This window comes from Urocampus carinirostris, chromosome 5 (assembly GCF_059441175.1).
Source record: "Urocampus carinirostris isolate Australia breed hairy pipefish chromosome 5, RoL_Ucar_1.0, whole genome shotgun sequence".
Classification (NCBI taxonomy): Eukaryota; Metazoa; Chordata; class Actinopteri; order Syngnathiformes; family Syngnathidae; genus Urocampus; species Urocampus carinirostris.
In genome coordinates, this window is record NC_142353.1 from 9,730,222 (window position 1) to 9,749,935 (window position 19,714).

Sequence of the window (19,714 nt, forward strand, 5' to 3'; positions counted from 1 at the left end):
GGAATCAAATGAATGTAAAATGTGTGTTGCATTGGGAAGCTAGCTGAATATATAGCTCCTCATTATTCTGACTTTTAAAAGACAAAAATTAGCTCAAAATCAACTAAATGGAATTGGGAAAATGATACTTTGTAAATACAAAATCCATGCACCCATGGCAAAAGAGCCAAATATCTTAATAATTCTATCTATCAAGATATTAGGCCTAAAGAATACCAGTGAAATAATAACAATAATACAATTAATGATAACAATAAAAGTGGGTTGTCAACGCTTGAACTCTTGTAAGCCCCCATGACCGAGTGTCTTGGAGGGGAAGATTTCTAGACACGTACCACTTACGCAAGGAACTCGGGATGTGAATTACATTTTGTGCAGTACGGGACAACTCACCTAATTTATTTTGCAGTTATATGACCAGGCATAACATTCTCCCACTTTAGATACTGTGGAAACCCAAAAACTCCCAACAAAACCACTCCTAATAAAATACAAACCAGCACGGTCTCCTAGAATCTGCTAGGTTTAACACAAGGGAGTTACCTCTCCCCAGGATTTTTCTCAAAAACAGCAAATTAAAATAACAAATAGGTGCTTCCAAAAAAGTACAAACACCTCTACTTTAAAATAAATAAATAAATAAATAAAAAGACCACAAAAAGTCACAAAAACATGCTTAACTAAAACCAACTTAAACACATTCCGTGGCTACCGCTGCTTCCTGGATGAGCTCCCTGTTAATTATGTGCCAGAGATTCATGTTGGTCGAGCTGCTAGTACAAGAATGATTAGATTGGAGAAAATCTTGTTTGGGTTTTGGATCACAAAGGTGAACATGAGAGAAAAGGGTGAACGTTTCTGTGGGAACAGGAGTGGACATCATAATAAACACACAATCCTGCAAAAAAACAAAACAAATGGAGTCAATCCTCCCGAATCTTCCTTGTGCAACGTCAAATGAATTCTGAATCTACGAAGTAACAAACCAACAAATTAACAAGTTATAGTAAAAGCCACATAAATCTTAGTGGTCAAAAGCAAAGGTGGGTAGAGTAGCCCAAAAAATACTTTAGAATAATATGACTCAAGTAGAAGTGAAAATTAGTCATCCAAATGATTACTTGAGAAAAAAGTAAAAAAGTATTTGTTGAAAATACTCAAGTACTGAGTAACTGTAGCAACGTCTTAAAAAATAAAAATAACCATCAAAGTCCATCACATCAACAATAAATTCCATTCAAGGACTGTATTCTTGTGCACAACGTTTTTCTCAGCATTACTGGATGAGGTTGCAAGGCTTCAATGAAAGGCGGGAAAGATGCTAGGTTGCCTCATACACCAAATTAATAAAGTGTTGCTTGTGTTACCTGCCCTCGAGCAGCAAAGGCTGTGATTTCTGCATTTCTAATTGGAGTATGACTTTTGGGACTCTTGTAAGTCTGTGTACTCAGACAGTTTGTTTGGGTGAACCTTCTATGAATTATATATATATATATATATATATATATATATAACAAACACATTCCGTGGCTACCGCTGCTTATATATATATATATATATATATATATATATATATATATATATATATATATATATACAGGGCCGTGGAAATGTTCCTAACAGTGTTCACAAGTGGTTGCTTGGGTCACTGGTCAAATCTAAATAAAAGAAACAAGGTCCCTGACAAAATAAATGCACCTAGCAGAGACAGACATATACGTACTTACGTGGAGGGGATTAAAGTTCAATGTGACCAAATGTAACAGTAAAAGTGCCGTTTCTTCAATACAAATCTACTAAAGTAAAAGTAAATATAGTGATTTAAAAATACTCCTAGAAGTACGAAATGTCACACTCAAGTAAATGTTACTTGTACTACCCACCTTTGTTCAAAAGTGAAGTGACCGGCAAATGAGTATGAGTGGTGAGAATTTGTACTGTACAGTGCTGTTTTAAAGGCTTTTTTTAAATATACATTAGAGAAAGTACTTTGAGAGTAATGCCATATTGATACAATGGGTATGTTTATGGTCAAACTACATTGCTATATCCATCCATCCATCCATCCATTACCTGCACGGCTTATCCTCAGTAGGGTCGCGAGGGTGCTGGAGCCCATCCCAGCTATCTTCAGGCAGTGGGGAGGGGACACCCTGAACTAGTTGCCACCCCGTCGCAGGGTACACAGGGACAGACAATTCGCACGCTCATTCACACCTAGGGACAATTTGGACCGGCCAATTAACCTAACATGCATATTTTTAGGAGGAAACCGGAGTGCCCGGAGGAATCTCACGCAAGCACGGGGAGAATATGCAAACTCCACACAGGTCATGACCTCAGAACTGTGCCGCACACGCGCTAAACACTTTTCCGCCGTGCTGCACATTGCTATATCAGTCATGTCAAATCTGATCTCGTTGAATGCAGCATTTGTGCTGAATGTCAAGACTGTTGAACTGCTAAATTAACGTGTTTTTTAGCCATATTCATATACCGTGCATAGCATAAAAACTAACCAGTTAAGTCAGAGGTGACATCCCATTGCCAGACAGCGTCTAGCTGAATGGCTTGCGACCCTTTACAGAATTGTCCTATCCTGAGAACATTCCCCTAACACTCATTGCAGTTACACAAACTACCATGTACAAATTGTATGATATAATTGTATATAATGTGACCATTTATTGTAATATAAACTATATATTTTTGATTGTTTTTTTACTGAACACAGAAACTAAACATTCAGAAAATATATTGATCTAATGAGTTGCTGAGTATTGTTTGGCTGCCAGTAATCTTTATTTTCCCTATTACCCACTCTCAAGGGAATTTTATTTTCTTAAATAATATATTCCGGTCAGTTTTCAACCATTGTTTTTTCATCTTGCCATAACTCAAACTTGCCTCCCCAAAGTGAAGATTTCCATGTTGCCAGAGCCAGTCGAAGATTTACTAATTTAATGCTCACTTTTGTCCTAAGCTTCACTTGGCAAAAAGATAATTTCAAGTTTTCCTACAAAATATATTTGAAAAAAACTTGGCAATTCATTTTTCTGTGGATGCTAGGAATGCGTCCAAGCCCTGAGGAAGCAGCGCTTAGCCAAACTTTTTGGATGACGATTTAAGGGGGGGATGTCTCTCAACTATTCAACTTTGGATATGTTTGTCCTCACAATATTTTGTCATATACATCAAGGTGCTATTTTATACACGTCAAACTTGTAAGATCCCCTACATCAGGCATGTCAAAGTCATGCTTGGGATTGAATCTGTTAACAATTTTTTTAAACAGTTGGGTAAATGCAGCCTTACATCCAAACCATGAATACAAATATTCCAGCTTTAATTGTTATACTGCTTTGAAATAAAGAAATACATACTAAATAAGAGTTTTAGCAGTAAACAGGCAACAACATCAAATCAAACTACTTGGCGAGGCCTACATGATTTGTGAAAATACTGCACAATATTGTCTTTAACCTAAAACCAGACTAGACATCTGCTCTCTTACACCTCTACTGCCCTCTAGCAGTGGGAAGGAGCATTGCATTTGTGTTTACAGACGCTCCCCTACTTACGAACATTTGAATTACGTAAAACCGGGAATAAGAAAGCTTGATGCGGTTGAGAAAATAATGAAATCAATGGCAGATATTCTTCATCTGAGCTCTCCTTGTCAACGTGTTGAATATATTGCAAAACAATCTTGCGCCTATCCTGAAAGACACCATACTTCAACCACATTAACTAGAATGGTGGTTGAACGCCAACACAGATCATTACTTGCAAACTGTTCCCGAGTTCATTATATGTCTCCTCATCAAAGCTCATCACTTGTAGGGTGGTTAATTGCTTGGTTGGATCTCTTAACCACTAAGGTCTTAGGGGCACCATTTCCTGTGGTGTGTCTTTGGCATGCACAGTCTGGCCGCACCCATCCCTCTCCAGGTAAACTAAAGTAAATAGTATTTGTGTATGTAATTTACATATAAATACAAGTGTTGGTCACGTAATGACTCACAACAACAGGTGTTGTGACACATCAGTTGGGTTGAGCGATGAGGCTGGGAATCCCCTCCTCAGCATCAATCTCCCAGAAAGCGTCAAGAATGCAAAGTTTTGAGTGTGTTCTTGACTCTAGCTACCTACCACCAGGGGGGGATATGGCCCCGGTATGTACATCATATACGATTTATTTATATGATTTATTTATGAAAAATGTATTTATGAAATATAACATTGGTATGATAGTTCATGTATTTTTTTACTGAATGAAAGTTTTTTTGTACAACTTGGAGACACTAAATATTTCATACTGTCTCTTTAACAAACTTTGGCCCAATCCCATTTCTCTCACTCGGCCCTGAGGACCCTCCAGTGAGGTCCCTCGAAGAGGAGTGCCCTCCGCGAGTGAAGTGCAAAGCGGAGATGGCTTGGACAAGACTTGCAAGGTTCCACCCCTGTCCAGGAGATGGCGGTAATATTAATTGGCTGTAGACCTCAGTGACGTATTGGTCTACGTCACATGTAAACAACTCGAGTCTCAACTTGTAGTGTGTCAGTTGGAGAGTTCGTGCAATGTTAAAAATGCCCGCTACTGCTGTGTTATTACCGATTGCCTTAAAGCTCATCATCTTTTCCGTGTCTCCAATAAACGGAGGAGAAATGTGCTATACTGAAGACAGCTTCGGCGCTATGTAGTGCTGATTCATCTTTACAAGGTACGTACACTCATTAAAAAAATGACCCGTTCGGTCAAATACAGTAAAAGTTAACATACAATGCACGTTCACATAATACCTTATGTTTGTGTAGACATAAATGGCAATCTACTTATTAGTATCTTAATGCCATTTTATGACATATAGTAGGGGTCTTTAGTGTGTGACATGATGAAAAGTAAACAAACACAAGAACAGTCCACCTGACCCTTAAGCTGACATAATATCGTCACCAAACTTCCCTGTACGACCCAAAAACCTTGGTTCATAAGGAATTTAATTCAAAAGAGTTGTCATTGGATATAAAAAAGCTCATTTCAACATGTTTTCATGATGCTTACATCATCTATGCCCACATTTATGTCTAAATTGTCTGTTATCTATTGTGTTCCAGAGTGGCTGTCCCATAAGCGTGGACAGGTTGGACAGGAATGTTCCCATCCTGTGCTTATGGTTCGATGTGAAGTCAAAACTCATTCAGGACTTAAGGTTGAGCAAGAAGGTCATGTGGGCCCTGCAGGAGCTGCTAAAGAGGGAACAGGGCCATGGCTGGAGGGCCTATACTGGCTGGCCCACGGTCTGTCCTACCGTGTGGTGTCACGGGTCTTCAGGGTTCCCAGGTCCACGATACACAGAATTGTCCACAGTTAATATGGAATAAATTGCCCAAAAGCCATGTTTTAGGCTTTGGAAGTCAGACCCACATTTGCATTCCGTGCTTTTCTGCATTACTATTCAATAAACATCTTTATTTTGAGTAACACCTTGGTGGTTTATTTCATAATGATGTGAGATACTGTGTGTGAACTATGTGACTGTTGGACAGAAAACAACTACAAATCACTCCAGTTTAAATAATAGTTTACTTTCAGAAAAACAAAATCACATTGGGCCGAAATACATAATAGTAAATAAATAATATGTCACAAATTGTAACAAAAATATACCAATACTTCCATAAAGCTGGAAAACACAAACTGGAACTTCATTGAGTTCTTAATAAAATAAAATATTTTCCTTTTATAAAACAAAGGGAAACATTGCAGGGATGTCACTGTTCTGGAAATTTGTCCACGAGCTTCCCAAAAAGGACGGGAACCGCTCAGTTTTGGCCACAGTTTCCTCGAGCCTTTTCCTCACTCCGGCAGACTCCGCTTTCAAAAAGTCAAGGAGTGTATCGTGCTTCCTTTTTTTTCTGGGTGATTTGGGGTTTGGCGCCGGATTAGAAGATGCCAACGACGTGCCCGTCGGTGTGGATGGCGTGGTAGCTGTGATGGTGGCCAGCTCTTCCACGGGACGTTCTACATTGGCCTTTAGGTTGGGTGGAAAAAACAAGAATTACTTAATGCTTGTGTATTGCACAAAAACAACTGTGTATAGGATGCTCAACAAGTTGATGTGAGAAATTATAGGATGTGTTCTGGATAATTATTTGATAGTGAATAGATACACAAAATTGACATGTTATTCTTATGGCTGTAAGAGCCTTCTATTGGCCAGCATCACATATGCTTTAGAATTGTCTCCACATTTGGACAACATTTTGAAAAGGTAATTAGTTTACTTAATATGTGTTTACAGAGAAGGCAGTGGACTGTGTGATAGTAATTTGTTTCAACTGTATTTCCACGTGAAATTCGGAGACATTACTCATAATGCATGATGAAAACTAATGCATTCTGATCTCACATGAAATAATCATATTGTAAATAAAACACGACACCCGAAATTGTGTGCAGTAAACAAGCGCGTATGTCCAGAACGTTATTCTGACTATGCTCCTTTAGCGACTGGCCATGTACATGTAAAAGCACGACTCGTTTAAGATACAAACAGGGATGGGCTGAACCGTGATTTTCTGCAGTTATCCTACTTTAGAGTTTGTAGCGTGAAGATTATTTTTTGGCAGCTCCCTTGGTAGATTTGTGCACTTCGTAAAGTAGCGATTTTGCAATGTTCATGTTTTAACGCGAAAATACGATTTTCTATTGCATTTACGTCCAACTAAGATATCTCAATACATTTTGTTGCAAATACATGCGTGGTTGTGGAAAACTACTTACATTTGTGCGGTTCCTTTCCGGGCATGTTTGTTGATATTGAGAATTCGCAAAGCCTTCTGGGTAGTCACTTCGCCGCCAAGTGAGGTAGGGAGCCCCCTCGGTCTTGAAGTGGTTACGACATGGTTTGAGGTCACTTCTGCCTCGGACTTGAGAGTATCGGGACACACTCCATTTTCACGTGAACGCGCAAACCGAGTGACTAGGGCACATAGCGAGTGAAAGTGCGAAGAATGGGACTCGGCCTTTGTCTCGGTTTGTTGACAGATCTTTATGTATTATGTAAAAAATACACAGTTTAGGAGATTTGCTTCGGAGCACGGAGTTCTTCCAGTCTCTGGGCTTCATTTGTTGACTTTTCATGTTTTTAAGGTGCCCATGGTGGATTATGGGTTGGCTAAAGAGCATAGACACCTGTGGGAGCCTCCCAGTTTAGTCTCATTACAATAGGTGAGGATGCGGCAGCAAAAAATATTGTTTTGGGGTGGAACGGTGTCAAGAGTACTTTGCTAGCAGCCTTAGAGGAAATTGAGCATATGCTTGTCCCCTTTCCAATTCCCTAAATCTCTGCTAGACCTCACATGAACTTTGCTTTGGGCAAAACTTGCATTCCCAGTATTCCTGCACACTTTACTGTTACCACCCAGCACACACACAGTAGCTCCACACACTTTGCTGATGCTGACAGGGATCTAGAGGCTGAGGGGAGGAGCATTTCAAAGAGCCCAGCCTCTGGGAACCCCGGCATATGGCATCACACAAACACACCATCACTACTAAATATTGACGACTGAAAACTGCTATTAACTTGAAGCCACAAATGTTCTTTCTATATTCTTCACCAGAATTATTGCTGTTGTCAAGGTTCATTGCTTTTGGCTTTCTTACGTGTGTCTGTTTTAATCCAATTTTTCCTCTTTTTGTTAGGCGGTTTAGATTATGTGCCTATTCTTTTTGTTTTTGTCTAAAATATTATTAGCAAGATAGCAACAATTTTTGTTAAGGTCAATCACCAGAATAGAGATTAGGTTCCCATCACCCAATATGGCATCATCTTAGATTTGTCTTCTGTATCTGCTAACGATTTGGTTTCAGGCTTGCACAAATTTCGCCACTAAAACCACCTATTGGAAACAATCTCAAATTTTAATCTTGAGGTGTGACCAGAAAAACTTAGTCAGCTGCAAAGAGTCAGCATAGCTATGTACAAGGGAAACATTGACTTTAACATGAGTCTTTACAACTTGTTTACCCCCAGGTAACCTTTGTTTTGGGGCTTTTGCCATGCATTTTCAGGTCCTCTTCCCCCATTTTTTTCCTTTCTACCTTCACTTTATCCCATAAGCATGACGTGTTTTGGCTGGATGTTCCATCCACACAGGCCAGACTCCAAGTCCTTTTTTCGCTTTACCGTAAGCTAACTGTCACATGCTCCCCTTTTACCCTTTCCCCAACCTCATCATGTGTTCCCACTCTTCTGCCTTTTTGGTCAGTTGGTTTAAAAAACAGGTCTATTTAGAAGTTGGGTGATCCAAGTTCAGTCAGGAGATCTTTTCTGGAGGTTTAATTGTGTAAGAGCCATGTAATGATTGCTGGCATGTCTGAAGAGCAAAATCTTGTTAGCCACTGCAAAGAGGTTAAGCTCAGACTGAACACGTGTCTGTGTGTGTGTGAGCATGCCGTGTGTCTATATTGTAAAGAAGGAAGGTGACTTTTTCTCCTGGTTAGTAGGACCAGGTCTTGTACTTGCTTCTGATATTTTAACCTTTATCCTAGACCAGTATGTCAAAAGTCCGGTCCGAGGACCAGTTACGGCTCGTGTCAAGATTTTTCAGGCCCGCGGCCTCTGAAATAAAATAATAATATGTGGCCCGCCAGTAAGGCTGACCCCAGTGTAAAAAATATTTATACCCCAAAAATATGTGTGGACTAATTTCACCTGATGATGACAGAAGCCAATTGGCCACCTTGCCTTAGATTTCTGTGAGAATTTTAGCTCACCCTATTTCTGACATGGCGACTGTAAGTGAAAAAAATAAAGTTGATTGTGAGTGGCTACTGCTTCCAGGACAACTATGTCTGCCTAATCTTCCTAGACCCTGTGGCTGCCAGACAAAACATGCTGACTCCAAAAAGTTGACTGAAAACGAACATTGTGAAAAGGTGAAGCAACTGGAAGCTATTTTAAAGGCACAGCAGCACTTTTTCATGAGACCCTGCGAGTCAAATGAATATGCTACAAAGGCAAGCTACGAGGTTGCAACGCTGATCGCCAAGCACTGCAAACCTTTCATGGAGGGTGATTTTTTTTAAAGACTGTTTAAAGAATGCCAGGCTGAATACTCAGCCCTCACACATTTTCAGCCGACAAAGTCTGAAAAGTTTAGACACTTCTTTCGTAGATTTTAGGACCCCGATTAGTCTTTATATCCTCTCATTCGATACATTTAAGAAGTGGAAATTGTTTTCTTTATTTTGGTTGCAACTTGTAATTAGATGCGATTATGGGATATATATATATATATATACCGTATTTTCCGCACTATATGGCGCACCGTGTTATAAGGCGCACCTTCAATGAATGATATATTTTAAAACTTTTGCCATACATAAGACGCACCCCATTATAAGGCGCTATAAGTGCATGCTGGTTTAAGATCAGGTAATTGTGCAATTTTGTAATTGTAATCCTGTGCAGTCCTTCGAGACATTTTTGTGATTAAGGGCTATTTACGGTAAATAAATGTGACTTGACTTGACTACAGTAGAGAATGTAGTTACGTTATGCAACCTCTAGATGTTGCCACGCTAAAGGGAATGTCAACAAAACATTCAAAAAGGTCAAACTTTATTGTTAACAAACGAAGTCAGCTGGCAGTTGCTGTGAAACAGTAGTTCGAGTACGGATGGATAGATTGCATCTTTTCATAAAACGAAAGCACCAAGTAGGACCACCCCTGAATTCTTTAATATTGAGTTCCTGTACCAGCGCTGTTGCCTTCATACGTATAGTTATCGTACTGACACTTCTGCTTGCCGCTCTTTGTTGAACAACCCACTGTTCAAGTGTCTCCTCTAACTCTGGCCATCTTGCTTTATTGCCACGGAAACTTTGTTGAGTTTTCCTTACTTGGCGGAGCTTATCTTAATCCTTTCTCCACCTCCGTACCATCGATTAATTTATGTTTAACTCTCTCGCTGCCGCTCTATTGCCGTGTTGTGCTGCGTGACTGATCGCCTTGAGTTTAAACTCGGCGTTGTACGCGTGTCTCTTAACAGGAGCCATTTTTTTTATACAAATGCACGTATGAAAGAGAATCGTTGTTAAATATTTCCCAGTATGCACAATTGCTGTTGAGATTGTCATGATTGTTTTCTGTTATTAGTGTCAATAAATTCGTTCAAACCAAAAAAATGCACAGCGCGAAAAATGGAGTCGGCGGCTGTTTCTCGTAGTTGCGAGACCTTGCGAATTTAATATTGAGCCATATATAAGGCGCACTGTGTTATTAGGCGCATGGTCAGCTTTTGAAAAAAAAATTAGACTTTTAGGTGCGCCTTATAGTGCGGAAAATACGGTATATATATATATATATATATATATATGTATAATGTATGTATATGTGTGTGTGTGTATACTAAATTGCTATAAAGAAAAATATATTTTTCTATAGTAATTGAGTGATAACTGGTGGATAAAGTAGTAATAGTAATAATAATAATAATAATACATCATATTTTTGGACTCCAAGAGACTCGCATCTTTTGCTGAATACATATGTGCTGTAGCCACTGCAGCCTTTGGGCACACTGACCGAACTGTGACTGTGATGATGCACGTATGGCTTCTCTAACTACCAGCAAAAGGGTATTTGCCATTGGCAATTTTGGTGAATTATTTTGGCCAAGGACTTTATGACTAAGATGACTACAATAGGAGCAGAATACAGACTTCCAACCTTTTGGTTATTGGATGACCTCTGTTTGAGGCATGGCTACCCCATTCTTTTACAATAAACAAATGCGCATGTTTCTGTTGGAAAGTATTAAGAATAAAACATTGGGGCATGGAGGGCAATGTCATTACATCTTACACCGTGTAAAAAAGAATATAGTATCTTGCATGGCTTAACTACCGTTTTTATTTGTGTATACCTCAAACTCGTATGCAATGCACACCCCTATTTCTTTTTCAAAATTGGTTTTAATTCTTGTTTCACTTTGTCTCAGCTTACACTTAACATTGCTAGTAAAAAACATTAAATATGTGCGGCCATGATTAAAATTATTTATTTGCAATCCAAACTATGAACACAATACGAACAAAAAAATTACAAAATTGTTTATTCTTCAAAGTCCTTAAATCATTAGATACACCAAAGATTTGTTTCCGCTTATCATGCATTTTTTGCGTTTATTCCTATTTTTCCTTTCCTGTGTTTTCCATTATCTACCAGGAATACAAATAGTGTGGTAATAATTTCAAATCTACCATAACTTTCGGACTATATGGCACACCTGTTCATAAGCCGCACCCAGTACATTTTTAAAGGAAAAAACATTTTGTACATACATAAACCGCACCTGAGTATAAGCGGCATGTGCCCACATTGAAACATGAGCTATTTACAAAGAAAGACAGTACGCAGAAAGCGTTTGAATACGTTGTGCCACATATCAGTGGAAAGTCAAAATTGTTGGGATTCAAGATATAATTTCAAAATATACTCATCAGAAAAACATAACGATCAGTCTGAAACAAGATACTCGAAAACAATAAAGCCGAGGTAACTTCATTATGTCCCCTGGCTGTCTTCAACTTATTTGTATTTCCACAAAAATAGCTTTGTGACATCAAGGACAATCCATAAAATCCAAACGTGTAAAATCCATCCATCCATCCATTATCTGCACCGCTTATCCTCAGTAGGGTCGCAGGGGTGCTGGAGCCCATCCCAGCCATCTTCGGGCAGTGGGCAGGGGACACCCTGAACTGGTTGCCAGCCAGTCGCAGGGCACACAGGGACTGACAATTCGCTCGCTCATTCACACCTAGGGACAATTTGGACCGGCCAATTTACCTGTAAAATATTTACTCAAAAATACGGGATAATGCCGAGAGATAAATAGGAATCTGCCTTAAACATTTCTGCTTTGTTGAATGTTGTTTCTTGTTATACGTTCGTTTCGCCACATTCTATTTGTTTACAGATAAACAGATTCGAAAAAGTATGCCACATGTGGTCGTCAGCCCTCCCCTTTCGATTGACACTTTTTCCACGCTGAAGGTCTGTTCATGCTAGTTTTATTCATGCACAAACCCTCGACAAATATATTCCACCTGTCTCCCTTTTACCTTTACTGCTCGGGCGCCCTTGGCAGTCGTTACAAAATTAGCCGCATCGTTGCATAAGCTGCAGGGTTGAAAGCAGCTTATTGTCTGAATTCTATGGTAATGCCTTTTTGTATGTCGCACAGCCACGATCCGGGTTTGTTTCCTGTTCTATCTAATGTTTTGCGATTGTGGTCAGCGATATTTTTTGACTGATCATTTCACAAATTTGGTAATATACTACGGTAAAACCTTGTGTATTATGTCGACCAAACTTGAGAGTTCTTTTCGAGGTATTAAATACTGCATGTTATACAAGAAAAAATATGGTGCCACCATTTCTCTAAAAGTCACCATTGATTGCCATTATGTGGAGAATAGACTATACTTCTACCAGAAAAAGAGTTATCACTAATCAGTAATAAGTAGTAGAAGAAAAGACAGCTAAGCCACGCTAAACACCTGGTTTTAAAATAACATACAAAACACACATAATTCCCTAAAATAGAAAAATTATCACTTTGTGCAGATTTTCCGCCAAAAGGAGGGGCATTAGTACAAGAACTCAGTATGTTTTATATAAAATATTTGCAAAACCAGCTATGTACTTTGTTTGTAAAAAATATTGAAACTTTAAGCTAAAAAAACAAACTTTTGTGTCATTACTAGGAGGGACGAAAGCATGACCAACTTGGATGCCGAGGTGCTTAACTTGTTCGGGTGTTTGGGCATTTGGGTTGGCCATGGTCCAAAAATGTTTGTGTGTGTTTTTTGCTACTTTTTCCCTTTTTCATTTTCTTTGTTTTTGTGTATGTGTTTGTCTTACTGTCAGTCACCCCTCTTGAGGGATATGACCAAGGTAGATAGATAGATAGATAGATAGATAGATAGATATATTGACACTGCAAATGGACTCTTAATTTCCCTCCTTTTTTGTACTGTTTTATTCTGTAGACAAAATGCATATCATATTTTTGGATAAAAATAAGATTAAAAAAACCTAATCACCGTTATTGCCTTGTCATTTGAACAATTGTAAAGAAATGAGCGGTACTCAGAATTCTTGTAGTACTTGAGTTTTTGGCTGTGATGCAAATGTTGCTGACTGCATAAAAAATATCCCTGATAAAATATCACATTCCTTTGATTACCAGTTTGCTTGTGCCCCTTTTCGGCACAAGATTTTTGGCGGGAAAGCAGTGTGGGTCTGTGTCTGAGCGTTTGTCAAACGAAACATGGAGAATGGTAAGGAGCATTCTCCATAAAAAAAGCACATATAATGTCTTTTTTTTCACATAAATTCTGCTGTTGCAAACAACGCCCCAAATGTGATGAATCTGCTAGGTGGGAGTGCACCCCATGCTATTTTCGAATTCTAATAAAGTATTGTGACATATCAGAAATAAAGAGGTTTTACCTGTATTGTAACCACAAACACTTGCCTTTTGGTCAATAATTCTTACATATGTAATTTAGAGTTTAAACTATATTTTCCTTCGAAACAATTAGTTCAAATTCTTCCTAACACTTAAATCCTGAACATAGTCTCTGATTTCAACTGTCTTGGCTCAATTTATCCTTGGGGACTAAAGAATCTTTGTAGACATTCAAGCTAGCCCATTACGAGACATCTTTTAATCATTTATTTATGAGTCGGACTGTTAAATTGAACTCCTAAGTTCTCCTTACTGCATGCAGAGATGAGTGGAAGCGAGCAAGGAACACAGACCGTAGACGCAGCAGGAATCTTGGATCGTGAAGCCTTTTTGTCAGCGAGACTCTAAAGATCTCATTCCTATTCCCGATGTTTTGCCGAAGGCTCATCTTTCAAACGAGAGTAGGATTTTATCTCTTTCACAGTGTACTTTTTTTATTCTGAGTTCAACCATAAAGCTTGTAATACAACGGTTCATTAAAAATGCTGTTAATTTGTAAATCTGGAAGTAGAGTGCTAGGAATAAAGACACATTCCTATGTACTATTTACTCATGTATAAACACACTTAAAAGAAAGCAAGTAATAGACGCTCCCTCGCTCTTTCATACTGTTACAATTGTAGTTTTTTTGGGGGAGATTTTGTACCATCATGAATGTAATTGTATGGTTTATTGAGTTAATTTTGATTTACTTAGCACTTTGGGCCTCTAAGTTAAAGATACATCGCTTCTTTTTCATTTAGATGAGTGATGTAATTCTTAGAAAGTTTTGTGATTAAGTTTCTTGGATAAGCCTAATTAAAGGAAACTCTTTAGTTCCACATTATTAAACAAATCCCATTACAATTCCAATGTCCTAGATGAATATACTTTTAAATAGTTGGTGAATGGCTAGCATGCCACTTTTAGTTGCAAAATCAGTAAGGAGGTGGTGGGTGATGTTCATGGTCAGAATAATTGCAAGTCCGCTTATTTTGGGTGCTAAAAATTATCAAAAGGACTTTGCACTGAGTACCGCATGTGTATAGGACGTGTCAATCTTTTTTTTTTTTCAAACAATGCTGCAAATATGCAATTTTGTCTTTACGTTTCCATCATTATTCCCAGACTTCTCACAGACAACTCACTCGCTCATTCACACCTAGGGCCAATTTGAACGGGCCAATTAACCTGACATGCATGTTTTTGAAATGTGGGAGAAAACCCACGCAAGCACGGGGAGAATATGCAAACTCCGCATAGGAAGGCTGGTAGCTGGATTTCCCATGACTTCAGAATTGTGCCGCGTATGTGCTAACCACTAAGCTGCCATGCCGCCACAGTTAAATGATAATAACTTTGGTAATTACATTGACTATTAGGGAATGTTTAGCCACCTAAATCAAATTATTCATTTCGTTTTTTTTGCCTGTTTTTGAAAGTTTGAGTTTTGGTAGCAATTGGGCATCGCAAACAAATATGTTTCACTTGACACAGCTCTCCCTGCTTGTAATTCTTTAGGAACTGTAATGCTCAGACTCTGCATCAGTTCAGACCTGTAATTGCCCGTTATTGGATTTAGAAGAACAGGTACATTAAAGAAAATGTTGTGTGTCCATCGTGTTTCTTAAAGTAAATTACTTCAGGTCATCCATTAGGAAGAATTACAACAAAACAAAAACAGCAATAACTGATAATGTTTGACTGTAGCTTTTGGTAACTGTAGAGACCCACTGATATAAAAAAAAACAAGTACTGCACTTGAAATGAGAAGGGCTGTTTTAAAATTGCCAGAGGTGACAAAAGAATATTTTCACTTTTCCTATTAAACATGCATTTATTTTTTTCTAAATCGTATTTTAAAAATAATTGGCTTCTTCTTTGGCTTACAGAATAGTGGCAATAAAAACACTTGAATATAATTGTATTTGTCTTACTACGAAAAACTGTGACTCTTTTACTTATGATGGGGGCCAGATTTCTGCACGTCCTGATAGTGAGAAAAATCTGCAGGAAGTTCAGATATTCCCATATGCAAGGGCCAGGTGATACCAGAGTATAATGACATGATGAATATATTTATTGACCTGCAGTCACAGTGAAAGGTTTCTGCAAGTGCCAAGCTGGTACCAATCCCAAAAACAGTTATTAGAACTTAAACTATTTAGAAATTTATAAAAAAAAATTCAATTACTGCACATGCCGAATTAACACGGTAAAAAATTAGTGAATATTGTCGGGGAGTCATGTCTAACGTTTGGCCGGGCGGCCAGCTACGGCCCGTGACCAAATTTTTACCGGCCCGCGGCCTGTCTTAAAATTAATAATATGTGGCTCATTCATAATACGCGTGCAAGTATGTGCATTTCTTAGAAATGCTTGAATAAATTCTTCTTTTTTCATCTTTCTTGGGGTTCGTGTTGGCGTTTGGACTCTACTTGAAGGAGATCTTTTCTTACACTCTCCAGTATCCCTTATTCCTCCTACCTAATGTGTCCCCCCCCCGATCAGCTTTGCTAAAAGTAAGATGAAAGCAGATAGGCACAGTGGAAAATAAAGCATAAGAGCTCCAGTTGAGCTTTGTAACTCATACTTGACACAGAAATTAGGTACCTCTAAATTTCATGTCTTGCACGGTTGCCATTGCGCCCAGCTGGCTCCGCCCATTGACACCGACTGGCTCGCATTGACTGATTACTTCGGTGGGTACTTAAACGTGCTTTTTTTAAATGAGGTGGGCCAGACCGTTCTGTCACGTAATGGAGCGGGGAACAGGAAATAAGAACTCATTCGCGTAGACTTACTCACACAATTTATTGGTGAAGGATGAGGAGGGTGCGCACACTCGATCCGGGGATCGATGGTCGCGGATTGGATTAGAATTCCATACAAAAGAAAAGTTGTCTAAAACACAAACGGGCCAGACCAAAAACAAAGCAGGGTCAAATGCAGGCAAAATTACAAGCTAGGCACTTCTCAGAGTAAAACAGAACTTGCAGGAATCTCACCGAAGTCTCGCCAAAGTTTAACAGGTATAACAAGGTTTAACAAACGATCTGGCCCAGCACATTTCAAAAAAGCACATTTAAGTACCCACAGAAGTAATCAGTCAATGCGAGTCAGCCTGTGTCAATAGGCGGGGCCAGATGGGCGTCATGGCAACCGTGCAAGACATGACACTAAACCTTTTTAAGGACACCTGAAACCTTTATGCAACCTTTTATGCATAAGGCAAGTAACATCATTGACATGTTCTTTACTTCTTAATAAATCATTACAGTAAATACGCTTGTTATATGTTTAATGATAATTCAATACATTTTACCTTCAAATCTGTGAACTTTATCGACGCATAATAAATTTTAGTTTAGCAACATTTAACCCTACACTTGACTACCCATCCGATGATGCGTTATGCATATAATCGGGTTGATTTTTCTCCAGCCTGTAGAAACTGTTTGAGCTGCCGTTTCTGATGCTTGACTTAAGAGAATGGACACCCTTGAACTTGTATTGACAGTTTATTTACTGCGCTGTTCTAGCAGAGGCTGATCAGTAATTTTGTAGATGTGGGTCGTAAGGGGATCACTGACAGTACGCTGCCCAGCTGGACCCACAATGGCTGACAGCAGGAGGGGGCAATCATAGTGTTTAGTATTAAGACTTATTTTTTATGCTGTTTAAAAACTTTATTCAATTATCTTTTAATGTATGCATTTAAAGTTGTTGTTTTTTGTTTTTTTTTAACTTTTTCCCCGCTGAATATAGGAAAGTATAAAAATTTCCAATAATAAACTTGTTTGATTCTCTATGCAGGAGCAGAGCCCAAGCAACGCCACCTCACTGGGCATGATGCAGGAGCCACCAGAAGTGGTAGAGGAGACAGTAACAATCGAAGAGGACCCAGGAACACCAACTTCCCATGTTTCGGTAGTCACATCTGATGACGGGACCACACGTCGCACAGAAACTAAGGTAAAAGCAAAAGGTTATGTTTTTTTTTTTCCATCACAGAGGCGCATTAACAAATAGATATGATGCAGTTTTTAAAAATTGTCTCTATTTTGATTCAAATCCCCCCTGGCACTTTGATATAATTATCAGTTTCCCCCTGTCAAAAGTATACAGCCAATCCCAGGTGCAACTTTGTTTTAGGAACTGTCTTTCCCATCAATTTGTTGATTAAATATCTAATTGTAATGCACCTCAGTTCTACACCAAGTTCACATTCACAAAGTTTGGGAATTAGAAATGTATTTTCAACAATCGATTGACAGCTTTTTTTGCCAAAGTTTGCCAGCCAGTCCATTGTAGGCTGTACAAGGTTTTTTTTACCCAAAAAACTGCTATGCCTTATAGTTAAGGGTTACAGAAATTTGTATTGGTTTATGTATGTTTTCCTATCAGTGATTTTTAGTGACATGGTCGTCTAATGTTCACCTATTCTTGTTCTTTTGTTGTTGTTTTATTTTCATGCCGTGTTCCATTCTGTGCCAACAATGATTTTTAAGTTAATTCAAGTTGAATAAGGATTTAAAGTAATCCTGCCTTTTTGATCCAACCATTTTATTTGAAATAATTCTGCACTAATGTATATATAATTGAACAGTTAGCCAAAATGCATTGAACTACACTGCTTTTCTTTGGTTTTCGTTCAGATTACCATTTTTACTGTACAGTGCAAAAAGTGCATGGGGTAAAACAAAAACAAAAGACCTTTAGTAGGAGACTTGTTCCGTTCCTTCTATACAAAACACATTTAGGTTACATACACACGTATGAACAAAGCATATGAATATATTGTTAACATGTTTTCCTTGACAGGACTTCAACCATGCTAATGAACTAAACGAACAGCTACATTCTTTTTACTTGCTTTTTGCTTTTTAGTAGTTTTTTGCACGATTTAGCTTAAAAGGGTCAAAACAAAACATTTGTCTACTCTGTGGTTACTGCTCCATGTCGCCGCATTCACTCCCCCATATTAGAACCCGTAGTTTAACGTTTTATGTATTTTGTCAAATGTATTGCTTGGCCTTCAGTATAGTAGCAAATCCTGCGTGTTGATCCCACTCAGTAAAAGTGTAATTATGCAGGCTGGTCTAATCCCTCATTAGGAAGGCCCAGTGACCCCCAGTGTGTTTATTGTAAAGAGAATGGCCATGTCCTTACTCACGTTTTGATGCTGTTAAAAACAGATCTTTGTTGGAATGTTGTATGCAGTAAAACACAACAAGACTATGCTGTCGAGTAAGGGAGAGGAAGGACACTTTTAAAAAGAGCAGCTATCCCTGGAAGCAAATAGGGACTGTTATTTGTAAGTCACTTTGAGGAGAAAAGCAGGACAAGTGTTCGAGGGTAAAGTTTTAGCAAAACATCTCTGGTTGCCAATGCAGACATAATTTACTGAAACTGCCCCTTGTCATCTCAACTTTCCCAACTATTTCTCGATATGTTAACTTTTAAAGAGCTTTTCCACATTGGTGTTTCTCTTCATTATACTACCGATTCACTGTCACAGCCCGGTCATCTAGTGTTCTTTAACGTTTATTGGGGGGTGAGAAGCAATTGTTTTCTTTGTTATTTCTTCTTTTCAAACCTTTTGCAACAACTATCATAAAATGAATCAATCATTGAAGCATATACCAAATTCCTGCAACATTTTTGTCTCAGCGGTAAAAGTAAAATTTGCTATCTTAAATGAGCATTGCCATATAACAATTGGTTCATGGAACCCTTGACTGCCTGGGTCCCTGTGACACAACTTCCTGTGGTGTGTCTTGGGCAAGTACAGCCTGGCAGCACCCAACCCTTTGCAGGTCGTTTTTTTATGTAGGTAGGGGTAGGGGTATTGTAGGCCCAACATGAAAAAGGTATTACTGATTTCGGTGGTTACCAGTAGCAGGAAAGGCCTCCTAATCTGACTCAGATGCAGCACCTTCATCATCTTGTTTCTGTTCTTTTTCGGCAATAATTGTCATCTCAGTCTTCAGACAAGAGCCGGACCTCGGCATTGACAGGCAGCAAGTCAAGTCAGCAAGGATTATTGTAAGCCGTAAAATCTGATACTCATCCGTCGTAAACAATTTAGGAAGAGAGCTCCTAAAATTGAGTGAGCTCGATGTTGAGCACCGTGCCAAATTAACATTCTCCTATAAACAAATAACACATAACCTGTAAAAT

At 38.7% G+C, this 19,714-nt stretch overlaps 1 protein-coding gene across 7 annotated transcripts in view; it reads left to right on the forward strand.

The window, feature by feature from the left end:
• arvcfb (ARVCF delta catenin family member b) overlaps positions 1 to 19,714 on the forward strand; it is a 286,399-nt gene that overhangs the window by 184,088 nt on the left and 82,597 nt on the right. For all 7 annotated transcript variants that reach the window (XM_088335601.1, XM_088335596.1, XM_088335598.1 and 4 more), the window contains one exon: positions 17,348 to 17,506. In XM_088335601.1, the coding sequence (XP_088191727.1) occupies positions 17,348 to 17,506 (159 nt within the window). The remainder of the gene's footprint in view (positions 1 to 17,347; positions 17,507 to 19,714) is intronic.